Below are 12,643 nucleotides of genomic sequence, written 5' to 3' on the forward strand. Positions count from 1 at the left end.
AAAACTTATACCCTTGGCAAAGTGAGGCAAAGTATTGAGATTTCATTATTGATATTATTCCTTTACATGTATTGACCGTCCAGTTCCAAACTGTTCACGACCGTTCGAAACAGTCGACGTTTCAAACGGTCGGTGAAACAGTCGGTGACGGATTTGACAGCAGAAATGAGCGAGAAAGATTTCGCGCGCAAACGCGTTTTCAAAAACATTCAGTTGGTGGAACAAGGACAGCTAACCGGTCGTCCTGATCAGCTGTTGCCGGCAGCCAAGCCGCCAGCTTTTTGGCGCGGAAGTCGGGGGGTGTTCAGATGCAATGTTTATCACTGAACAAATTTATGAAAATATTTTTTTCCGCAATAAATGTTTTAAATGTTTTAGAGTGAGGTTTAATAAATGCAGGTTATATTATTTCCAGGACAATTGCTAATGTGTGTTATTCTGAAGACCTATACGTTTGAAATAATGATGTGCTTGAACAAATTTGCTGATTAATTGGTTTCTGTATAATACATCGAGAATCCCCTCGATACTCGACGACTGTTCAGAACAGTTTCACAAACAGTCGGGATAATCCAACTTTGAACTAAATACACAATATTGGAAAAATAACAAAAAAGTTTATCCTCACTTTACCTAGGGTATAACTTTTTTCACAGACGTTGGATCACTTTGAGGTCTTCGACAAAGTTGTTTGACATATAGTCACCTACAATAATACTAAAGGGTTTGATTATTGAACGCTTACAGCGCCACCTAGCGGCAAAATTCGAAAACTTAAAATTTCTGCATACATTTGGCCAAGTTTTCCCATACAAACTTCAAACGTTTTGAGCGCCCCCTTAGGCTCAACCGATTTTGCTCAAATTTTGAACGTAGCTTCTGGGAGTCCAAAACAACTGATTTAGGAGGTAAGACTTGGCATTTAAGGAAATTTTTGTTTTTCATATATGTGTGGGCCACCCTAACTTACATACTAACAATGGATAGTCAATTAATACAATACAAATTATAATCAAAAAAACACATACAAAAACAAAAAGCAGCATACGGAATAAACGTTAAGTAGACCTTGAAAAAAAAAACAGACTGAATCTCCGACGAAGTACTTGACGAGACACGTTAAAATCAAACAGTGAAGAAACTCTGTTTAAATTACGCTGCACGAACATGCCGTAGTTCGCCCGGTTTAAAGGCAGCCGCAGCATGTAGTTTTTGCACGAGGTTGGACATTGATGTCTATTTGACCTAGGAGAGCGGGACATTCGATGGGTCCCTGCAGAATATCTGATATCAGTAAAGCCCTGGCAGTATCTCTACGGGTTGACAGCAGTTCCAAGTGGATCAGCTGACAGCGGTTTTGATAACTTGGTACACGATATTGGATTGTTCCAAGGCAAACATCGAAGAGCGTAGATACCTCAAAAACCGTCGTTGAACAGACTCGATCCTTCCGACCCCATTATTGTAGAACGGGTTCCAAACAACCGAGCAGTACTCTAGTATGGATCGAGATAGGGCACAGTACAAGGATTTAAGGCAATAGACATCCGTGAACTCTTTAGCAGTTCTGAATTTGAATCGCAGTACACTCGAAGCTTTCCAGACGACGTAGCTGATATGCTGTTTGAAGGAGAGCTGTTCGTCCAAGACTACACCAAGGTCTTCGATATGACTAACAAGTTGAATTTGGGTACCTGACATATTATAATTGAACAGTATACGCCGTTTTTTGTTCGAGAACGAGATCGCCGAGCATCTAGATGGGTTGACTTTCATTCGATTTAAGGTACAGCATTCTGCAAATGCATCCACCTGACGTTGAAGGAAATAGCAGTCTTCAATTGAGCGAACACGAAGGTATACCGTCTACCCCCGTTGGTTTGAACCAGGGATTGGCGGCATGCACCGTGCGGTGCGAAAAAAGCGTGTGTTTCACACAATCGCAAGTGCTCGTCTCCCGTTTTGCCGAGAGACAAGAGACGTATGAGTGAGAGCTTTCGTAATTGTGCGAGAGACAATCGCAGCACTAGCTCTACGGCGCAGGGAGTAATGCGCGGTGCTTGGGACTGTGCTCGTCTCCAAACAGAAAAAATCAATTAATAAATTAATTGAAGAGTTTGTGTTTTCGGCAAAGTTGTTAAGCTTGTCAAGGGCTGACAAGTGATGGGTCGTTTGATTCGAAATTTTTCCAATCATGCGTAGTATCAAGCCAAGTGCTAAGCACGGAGACAAGCACCGAGAGAGTGCATACGACAAAGCGTGAGAGACAGGAGAGCTCCAGCGCGCGGCAAAGTAAGCGAGCAACACACAACCGATTGCGCGTACTCGTCTCCTTCTAGTTTGTTGTGCTGTCTCGTAGCAGAGTGTGCGGCACGCAAAGAGTTTTGAGTCGCACCCTATCCCTGGTTTGAACGACACCTCATGCAAACCAACGGGGTACGTTTTTTAATTTGAACTTCTAGTAACCCTGTGGACATCGAAAAGCACACTGATGGTAACCGTTTTCGCTCTTTTGTTTTGCTTCTGCGTTCCGTTTCACCGCGTTCCATGAGCAGAATAACGTTTGAACCATTTTTAGATTGAACGATGTGCAGATTAGAGGGGGTCAAATTGAAAAATGTTTAGATTAGATGAGGTCAAACCAACGGGGGTAGACGGTATACGGTTTGCATGGCTTCGGATTGTGGTTGAACTTGACGAATTGGTGTTCCAGGCACTGGTGGTCTTGTGGATCCAAACATGTCCATCAGAATTCCTAGCGGTGTTGAATCTTCTTCAATGGATGCCTTTTGACTGGAACGGAATTAGAGTTGGTTGGACTGACTTCGGATAAGCTTCTTCCGTCCGTGCCAGTCGTCCAAGAGCACATTGTGGTTGACACGTCCGAAAACTTGGATGATTACGCCGGAAGCCCACTGCCACTTCGTGTTGCTCGTGTAAATCTTGGCGTAGACTTCGTCACCTTTCTTGAATTCACGTGGAATCGCACCATGCTTGCGATTGAACTGCTTGTCCTGGTGAAGATTGCGAACCACGGGCTTCGGTTGATCGTGGTGTTTGAGATCCAGAACTGTCTTGATGTTCCGACCAAGCAACTGCTGCGAAGGTGTACTGCCGTTTAGGAAACGACTGGGGGTAATCCTGAATACTTGGAGGAGTGTCTTGAGCGTTTCGGAGATATTCTTCCCCTCGTTGATTTTGCGTAACAACCTCTTCAAGCTGTCATCAAACCTTTCCGCCTGGCCATTGGACTGCGGGTGGTACGGCGAGATACGGAAATGCTGAACGCCGTTCTTTCTGCAGAAAGTTGCAAATTGCTCCGACGTGAATTGGGAGTCGTTGTCGGAAACGATGACGTTTGGTAAACCGAAACGTGCGAACAGTTCATTCAGGAACTCGGTGACTGCCCATGTCTTCGGATTCCTCATGATGCGGATTTCTGACCACTTGGAAAAATGTAGACCAGGAAGTGTAGACCGTTGAGCGGTCCAGCGAAGTCTATGTGGATTCGCTCCCAGGGAGTTTGTGCGAGTAGCGACGATGGTAGCGGGTGGCGTCTTTGGAAGATCGTAACCCGCAGATGATAATCAGGCTCTTGATTTGAATCGCCGTGATGTTGTTGAGGTCGAAATCTTCGCAGCACCTGTTCACCGTTCCAACGTACGTCAGGAAATCGTCGGCGTCGTTCTTGGCCAACTGGAAACACAGGTAGCGCTTGCTAAACAACGAGATCCGTACGCCGAAAAGTTACTTCAGTTTCATCACCGTCTCCTCGAATATGTAGCCACGGGGGTGGCTTGGCAGCACGAAATTGACGTACTTGTCGTGGACAAGCACGCTGAGGCTCCGCAGCAACAATCGCACTTTCGCAGCATTGTTGCAGCGTCGTCCAACTTCGCGCCGTCCATCAGGAAGAGGTCGTCGTACTTCCGGTACCAACGGTCGAAACCGAGACCATTCTCCGGGTCGTACACGAACTCCCGGTTCTTGGGAGCCAGAGAATCAATGATGAATTCCGGACCGTCTGTGGGCCGATGGGAACCGTTTTCTTGAAAGCCGAAACGATGCATCATCTGCATCATCCGAGCGTTTTGCTCCGCCATCTGCCGATTCTGGTCCAGGATTTGCTAGTAGAAGTCTTGAATGTGGGCTTCTCCAGATCTCCAGATTTTGCCATCCTGGTTCTTGATTCAGCAGCTCTTCCCCCAGCGTTGGATTCGTTATTTATCGTTCCCAAATGTTGTATTTGTTTATTCAAGGAAACTTCAGAACTAGAGAAAATTCTGACAATGCATTGCAATGCTAGATTTTTATAACCCGAGTTTGTTTATCGGTTGCCTAGGGTTACTATAGGTTGCCAACTCACATTGAAAGATTGCAAATTCAACTATTGATTGCTTTGATACTCTCCAACACTTCAGTTGCTCAGGGTTGTACCGTGGCGGTCGGCGGTATTGTACTGGTGTTAATAACGGGGAGTTTTGGACGCAATTTGACCATCACTATGCAGTAGTTGAAGTTGATGTTAGCGCCACGACAGGTCCTGACGTCGATAATCCAGGAGAAGTGCCTTCCATCAATCAAATCGTGGTGGGTTTGTGATTCCGTCTGCGATGATTATCTCCAGGTGTAACGATAAGGTAGGCTGTGTTAGAAGTGTTACTACGTATGGCCGTTCTTGGAAGTGGCGCAATCGATAAGTCGTAGGCCGTTTACATTCGTCAGCTGGGTGCTCCAATCGTGGATCTGAATTTCTCCTCCTGGCCTACCTGGGCGTTTAAGGCTTTCTATGATCTTGACGCTGTGGTTAGGGCTGAGGTCGTATTCGCGTACGAGCTATGCGTAGAATGCGTCCTTGTTATCATCAGTGCTTCAGGATTCAGGGCTGTGCTTGTTGATTATACTCAAGTTGAAGAATCGGTCCTTGATCCTCAACCTGCATATTCTTTCATCGATCGAGCACCAACCGATCACGCGTCGCAGCATATTGCTCATCACAATAGTCCTGTTCAACGACGCAGGTTGAACTTGCTCGAAGTTACTGCATTTCGCTCTTACCCATTTGATGACAAATGGGTAAGAGCAAGATGCAGCAACTTCGAGCAAGTTCAACCTGCGTCGTTGAACAGGACTAATGAAAGCAGTTGCCAACTTGCGTATGTGGCTGCAGCCATTGGCGGAGCCAGCATTTTCTTTTTTCTTACTCACTCTCCTAAATATACACGCGAGAGAGAAAAATGAAAGAGGAGGCAGCTTGCCCCCTCTTTCATCACGCTCTTTCGCTTGCATGTTTAGGAGAGAGAGTAAGAAAAAAGAAAAAGCTGGCTCCGCCAGTGGCTGCAGCTCTGGTAGATGGCGATTACCTCTAAACGATCGCAACATGGGTTCTATCCAATACCCCTCCTTCATCACAGGGTTGTCGTATCCGCGGTCCTTCAGTATATCGGCGAGTATGCGGGTGCTCCCGATGAAGTTAAGTTTTACGTACCGAGTTTCCAATCGCAAGTTTTTTTTGTTCGCTGAGATCATTACCGTTGGTCTCAGTACGCATTACTTTGTTGCTGACTTTCCGTTTGAATTGATTTTTACGGTTGGCTCGCAGGGCCGGACACATTATAGTGCATAGTTTGTTGAGCTTAGGGTCTTGTAATGCAAAAAGGACGTTGATCAGCCGGCTTTAACATGGGGAACAGAAGCTGTTGTGAGTCGCTCCTGACCTAGAGAACAGTCGCAGAAGCAAAACCCCCATTCCCAAAATCGGGTTATCTGATTTTTCACATGATTGATCGTGGCCTAGCCGGTTTAACCAGGGGCCAGTTGCTGGGAAGAGGTTTAATGACCTCAATGGGGTATCTACGGTGCTGTGTTTTATTTTAAATCTACTCTTAATTTACCTGCTTACATTGAATTGACGACTTACCACGACATACGTGACCCTCTAGGATCAGTGAATCAAAATTCAACCATCGCGCAACAATAATCACAATGTCGCAACCTGTATTTGTTGCGACAAACGAACCCATGCGACATAAAATTGTCCCAACTTGAAAATAATGGGATTAACATCGTACACCACGAGTTTAGAGATTTTTAAGCCTTGCATTGCGATTTTCGAACGGTAACTTCGAGTCGGTAAACACTGCAACTCTGGTGAAGCTCTATCATCAAACAGTTTCGACTTTGGATTGGCTTTGGCAATAATTGATTATTCACGAATTGAAAAGTACGCAACAAATTCAGCTTCCGTTTTGTCTGCAACAAAAAATTTCGAGATCATATCATTATCTGTTACCAGTAGGGATAAAGAGTAACCGTCGCACCTTCTTTGTTGCTTGTTTTGTGCCTCTTTTGTCTGACAATTCTCTTCACTGTCTAGGATATAAGGTTAACGCAATCTGAAAATATTTACTACTTACAAAAATTTCAAATTTTCCTCTCTAGCTTCCTGGTGGAATCTCCCCGTTGGCTGCTCAGCAAGGGACGTGAGCGACGTGCCTACCGGATGGTGTTCGGGCGGAAAGCCCCCGCGGAGTTGTGCGACAGCGCCGAGCAGAACCAACTCAGCCCAGAGGAAGTGGCCGCAGCCGTTGCCAAGGACGTCCCGACACCCAAGGTACCGCTGGGCATCCGCATTCGACAATCCTTCAGCGAATTCACGAAGTTGTATGGCACACCTACACTCTGTCGGAGAGCGCTCATCTGCCACTTTACGTGGTGCGTTACGTCGCTGTGCTACTACGTGACGGCTCTGAACGCGGACAACTTCGATGCCAATCGGAACGTGTACGTGGCCACGACCGGATCAGTGGACATTCTGGCGTACATTATCTCGATGATAGTGCTGGCTTACTATGGTCGTAAGAGTACCTCGTTCTGCTTCTTCCTGTACGCCGGAGTTTGTCTCCTGGTGGTGCTGGCCATTCCTAAGGAAAACACAAACCTGCTGGTCACGTTGGCCATGTTGGGCAGACTGGGAATAACGGCGGTATATGCGGTGGTAACTCTTCACACGGCGGAACTGTTCCCGACCGAGATCCGGAACACTGCCCTCGGCATCTGTTCAACGATGGCCCACGTGGGATCGATTGCTGCTCCCTATATAGTGGACTTGCTGGGTCAGTTGGCCTGGTGGATTCCAACGACGATCTGTGGCATCACGATTTTGGTGGCCGGAATGTTGACCCTGTTGCATCCGGAAACGAAGGACGCTGTCCTGAAGGATCATGCCAAACAGGAAGTGGACTCCAGCAGTGAGGAACGGGAACCGATGAAACAGTAGGGTGGGTGATATTATACTTGTATTGACCAAAAGTGTGCCAAATTTTAGATTTAGATTTTAGGGTGTAAAACAGTAAGTGTATCAAAAATCCATTGACAGTGATATTAAGCATTTGGAGACGCGAGTTCGGAAGCTGCGATCAGCTCGTCGATCCACGTCCGATAGAAACTGACGTCGGTATAGACCCCGGGTGATGCCGGAGCCCCACAGCCAGCTCCATACGAGATGATTCCCCGCAGTGTATAGGGCCTTTCCCGGTCTCCGACAGGTCCCCAAATTTTCCGCCGGCACACCAATCCGCCACCGGAATCTCCCTGTTGATTATGATTAACGGCAGTTATGAAGTATAGTTTAGGCACAGATAAACAGACGCGAAACTGTAGGAGACATTGCAACTACGAACGTTCTTGTCCACATCTGTTTGTCCGTAGTTTTAGGTTTTAAGCGCATGACACTCACCCTACAAGCATCGGCTTGACCGATCGCACAAAACATTCCAGAGTTGGGCGTGGCCGGGGCGACCACAGGTCCAAGCATTTGCAGGCACCGATCGAAAGACAACGGTCGTATCGGTCCACCGTATTGCAGTCGGTCGCTCGTTGGACCGTAGAACGAATCCGATCCGTACCCAAATATGTGGCACTCCTCATCTTGCTCCTGGTCCGCTGTGTAGTCGAAACCGAGACCACTGTAACTAGATTGGACTAGATTTAGAGCATCTCCACCAACGCCAATGAAACCACCAGCCATATTGTTGTTGCTAGGATGATCTACCTTGGGTGGCAATAAAAGGTTACTTTGTACCAATTTGTCTAACAGTTGAAGAGAGCCATCCGCTCCGTCGATTCGTAGTAGTGCAATATCACTGCCCAGTGTCACACTGTCGAATGGGTGGAGAGGGAGAAAAAACGCCTTAGCATAAGGTACAGTAAGGTCGATCTTCAAATAACTCACCGATTATAATCCGGATGACTAATTACTTGTCGAACAGGACGACGCACAAATGGCTGCGAATCCAATAGAGGAAGTCCACCGACGTATGCGTAGATTCCGGAAATGGGGTCACTGAAACGTTAATGCGACCTAATTAAGCATTTGTGAAGCACTGTACCAAATAATATGCTCACGAACCTTCCAACGACGCAGTGGTTTGCCGTCAAGATCCAACCCTGGCCCAGGTAGGTACCGCCGCAAAAATGCACTAATGTTCCATTCCTAAGAACTTGCTGAAGAGAAACAGCAAAACTGAACTGAGTCGGATCACGTGGCAGTACGCCGTGAACGATCGGATGGCCCAATGCGTTGTTGATTAAAATCGATGCAAACATGAAACACAGGGATCCAACCATATTGGCGAACTCCAACAAATGGGACCAACTCGGCGCAAGTCCAAGACGCTATTGATGCTGTTCCATTTGGTGGTGCAACACAGAAGCCAAAAATACGAGCATTGGAACATCTGATCAAACAAAGTTGTTACCTCATTGAATGGGTAACTGATACCAACTGTTGGCGTAGTTCGTCACATTCACATATGATAAATGGATAATGATATTGTACGCTCAAGTTCAGTAAATAGGGCAATTTATTAGCCGTTCTCATCTTCAAATGAAATAGAAGAGATCGAGATGCATAAAGCTAATGCGGCAAACGCACATTGTCATGATGGGATCGAAAACTGGTCAATCAAGGAACTCTTCGAAATGGACATTGCCTTGGCTTACTTGAGTATAATACAAAAACAGAACTTTGAGAAAAATCGTGCAGAGTTAGGGATTTCTCGCACTACTCCCGGTTTTCAAAAACTCACTTAGACCTACTAACACTTTATTCACTTACTGCACGATGATGAAAGAGAACAAGGTACCCAGTAGGCCGTCCCTTATTTTGCAAAATTTAGAAATGTTATAAGTTCGTTAGTGGAAAATGATCGTTTTAGCTAAAAAATGATCGTGTAAAAATTTTAAGTCCGTATCTCAAGGCTAAGTGGTCCCTCAAGGGGCCTAAACTGCCGTCACTCGTATAACAGTCCCATCTTTGTTGGGTTTCCTATTCATATGGGACTGTTTTGCGAGTGGGGGCAGTAAAGTTGTCAAAAATTGTATGGGACCAAAAAAACATGAAATTTTTTTCGACAAAAAATACGCTATTCTACTAAAACCGGTGATTTTAGGACCCTAAAGGACAAAAAATGTGCTTAGATTTGCGATATCTCTACTCGTTTCCAAGATATTGACAAAAAACAACTGAAAAATCAACATTTTTGACCAGTTTTTTTAATTCCGAAGGAAACTTACCCTATTTTGTTCAATAACTCAACTCTTTTTTGTCGAAAAAAATTTCATGTTTTTTTTAGTCCCATACAATTTTTGACAACTTTACTGCCGTGAATCGCATATCTGTCCCATTTGCATAGGAAATCCAGCAAAGATGGAACTGATATGCGATTCACGGCTGTTTAAGCCCCTTGAGGAACCACTTAGCACGATCATTTCTTAGCTAAAACGATCATGTTCCACTAGCGAACTTATAACATTTCCAATTTTTGCAAAATAAGGGACGGCCTAGTACCCAGGTAAATCACTTTTATAACGTAATTGTACATACTTTGCACATTCCTTTACCCTACACCTGATTGATGCACCGCGCGGCGTGATAGCGCCGCATTGCTCGCCAAGCTTTCCTATTGGCTAATCCACCTACTAGAATTTCCTGACCCAGAAACAAAAATGTGTTTTTCAGAATCACAACCCTGTTGTTGGGTTTGTGTTTCATGTCTGGAAATTGCTTCTGATTCTCCTACGTGATAGCCTGCCGACTTACCGCTGCGCTGCTGAAGACATTTGAAAAAGTCAAGCTAACTTCACTACTGTACAAATGTGCAAAACTAGCTGCCGACAGAAAATCGATTCAAGTCAGACTATACCTGCTGCCCACTCAATCGCAACTGTAGTACTGTGGTAGAGCGTAGTGTTCTCACGCAGTGACCATCGCACAGTGGGATCATTCTGAAAAAAGACGATCAAAACCTCTAAGAGCCGTTAGATGACATTTTAGCATATAGGTATCTTTGGAAGATATGTTCAGAAAAATCTTCTCTATTTTTATGCATATTCACTGTATGGTAAAACTGTAGGATGAACCCGAGCAAAAAAATAGTTTTTCAAAGTATTTTTTTAGAGGGTAGATGTCTTCAGCAAAGTTGTAGAACAAGCAATTTCAAGTAACTTTGCTGAAGACACCATATAGCTTGGACTTAATTTTTAGGGAGAAAATATGAAAGTTTTAAAAAACAACCTCAAAATCAGTTTTTTGAACTTTTCCATGATTGTATCGTGAAATTTCAACGCGATATGTTCTACAAGTTTGTAGATACTACTGGAATACATTATCTTGCCGAAGACACCAACTCTGTAAAATTGAAAATTGCTCCAGTAAACCAATTTTTTTGAAAAATTTTCACGATTTTCACTATTGAATATTTTTTGAATAGGCACTTTTTGGCAGCCGTGCTATCAAAATTTCACTGCCTCATCATGTCCAGAATAGACCAAAATTGACTTAACAATCGGGTCTGATAAGGCACTTTGATTTCTGATGCTATTTTAATAGTCATTTTTCAAAGGAAATATTCACAAATTTCATACAAATCATTTAATACAAACTGAAAACTCACGAAAACTTTTCGACATTAATATTTGTTAATCAAAATAGTATTCTTGTTGAAATAGTCTACATTTCTAACACTGTGGTTGACTTTACATTGAATACCCGACAAAAAATATCGCTTTTTAAATGTTTAGATGAGTTAAAAACTCACTATTGAATATTTTTTGAGTAGGCACTTTTTGGCAGCCGTGCTGTCAAAGTTTTTATGGTTCATTATGTCAAGAATATACCAAAATCGACTTAACAATCGGGTCTGTTAAGGCACTTTGATATTTGAAGCTATTTGAATAGTAATTTTCAAAGAAAATATTCACAAATCTCATACAACCTTTCGATATTATTTTCAGCTCACCCGAGTAGTAATTCTGAATAAAAAAAAAACAAGTTAAATAAATGTAAACTATTTCAACTGTTAGTGTCATTTATTTTGAACAACAAATTTTGAAAGAGGGAAAAGCCTCTTTGAGTGAACAGAAATGTTATCATTGTTTTAGTTAATTGATTAATGTTTGTATTTTAACATAAACAAATGCATTGGGAATTACAATAAAAAATTAGATAAAAAACACAGTTTTTATATAGTGTTAGAAACCCATCTAAAAATTTAAAAAGCAATATTTTTTTGTCATGTATTCAATGTAAAGTCAACCACAGTGTTAGAAATGTAGACTATTTCAACAAGAATACTATTTGGATTAACAAATAATAATGTCGAAAAGTTTTCGTGAGTTTTCAGTTTGTATTAAATGATTTGTATGAAATTCGTGAATATTTCCTTTGAAAAATGACTATTAAAATAGCATCAGAAATCAAAGTGCCTTATCAGACCCGATTGTTAAGTCATTTTTGGTCTATTCTGGACATGATGAGGCAGTGAAATTTTGATAGCACGGCTGCCAAAAAGTGCCTATTCAAAAAATATTCAATAGTGAAAATCGTGAAAAATTTTCAAAAAAATTGGTTTACTGGAGCAATTTTTAATTTTACAGAGTTGGTGTCTTCGGCAAGATAGTGTATTCCAGTAGTATCTACAAACTTGTAGAACATATCACGTTGAAATTTTACAATATAATCATGGAAAAGTTCAAAAAACTGATTTTGAGGTTGTTTTTTAAAACTTTCATATTTTCTCCCAAAAAATGAAGTCCAAGCTATATAGTGTCTTCAGCAAAGATACTTGAAATTACTTGTTCTACAACTTTGCTGAAGACATCTACCCTCTAAAAAAATATTTTGAAAAAATATTTTTTTGCTCGGGTTCACCCTACAGTTTTACCATACAGTGAATATGCATAAAAATAGAGAAGATTTTTCTGAACACATCTTCCAAAGACACCTATATGCTAAAATGCCATCTAACGGCACTTAGAGGTTTTGATCGTCTTTTTTCAGAATGATCCCACTGTGCATCGGTTCGAATCCGATGGGCGGCATTTTTTTTTTGCTCAAGATAAATTCATGTTTGTCTTTCAGTATCCAAGAGATTGTTTTTCAGTGCGTCGGGTATTCTCGCTTATGTATTTTTTCGGATTCTTCGATGGACTTCGATGGACTTCGATCGGAGAATCAGCGAGTGGTGTGAACGAGTGCACATCTAATATGGTTTGGACCGTTTGCATGCTGAGACCAAAGCCAAACATAGAAAACCAGCTGGTCAGGATTACCCGGTGAGTTCGTTCCATATTATTACTTTTT

At 42.9% G+C, this 12,643-nt stretch overlaps 2 protein-coding genes across 2 annotated transcripts in view; one reads left to right on the forward strand and one right to left on the reverse strand.

Annotated features, from left to right (window-relative positions):
* Positions 1 to 8,103, forward strand: part of LOC109425509 (organic cation transporter protein) — a 75,092-nt gene extending 66,989 nt beyond the window's left edge. The window contains exon 5 of the mRNA XM_062846674.1: positions 6,442 to 8,103. Coding sequence (XP_062702658.1) covers positions 6,442 to 7,279 — 838 coding nt within the window. The 3' untranslated portion in view covers positions 7,280 to 8,103. The remainder of the gene's footprint in view (positions 1 to 6,441) is intronic.
* On the reverse strand, positions 7,318 to 8,643 carry LOC109417046 (coagulation factor XII). Its single transcript, XM_019691165.3, has 4 exons — positions 8,411 to 8,643; positions 8,234 to 8,344; positions 7,739 to 8,159; positions 7,318 to 7,593 (listed from the first exon to the last, which is right to left on the reverse strand). The coding sequence occupies exons 1-4, from the start codon at positions 8,626 to 8,628 to the stop codon at positions 7,384 to 7,386; spliced, it is 960 nt and encodes a 319-aa protein (XP_019546710.3). The 5' UTR covers positions 8,629 to 8,643; the 3' UTR covers positions 7,318 to 7,383.
* Positions 8,644 to 12,643: the final 4,000 nt, after the last annotated feature.

The sequence above is a fragment of the Aedes albopictus genome, chromosome 1 (assembly GCF_035046485.1).
Source record: "Aedes albopictus strain Foshan chromosome 1, AalbF5, whole genome shotgun sequence".
Taxonomy (NCBI): Eukaryota; Metazoa; Arthropoda; class Insecta; order Diptera; family Culicidae; genus Aedes; species Aedes albopictus.

Excerpts from the sequence above, each read along its gene's own strand:
- LOC109417046 (XM_019691165.3), bottom strand. The coding sequence starts at position 8,628 with ATGGTTGGATCCCTGTGTTTCATGTTTGCATCGATTTTAATCAACAAC. Across the intron at positions 8,345-8,410 it reads AACCACTGCGTCGTTGGAAG|TGACCCCATTTCCGGAATCT; the intron begins GTTCGTGAGCAT and ends TTAACGTTTCAG. Across the intron at positions 8,160-8,233 it reads AGTCATCCGGATTATAATCG|TGTGACACTGGGCAGTGATA; the intron begins GTGAGTTATTTG and ends CCCATTCGACAG.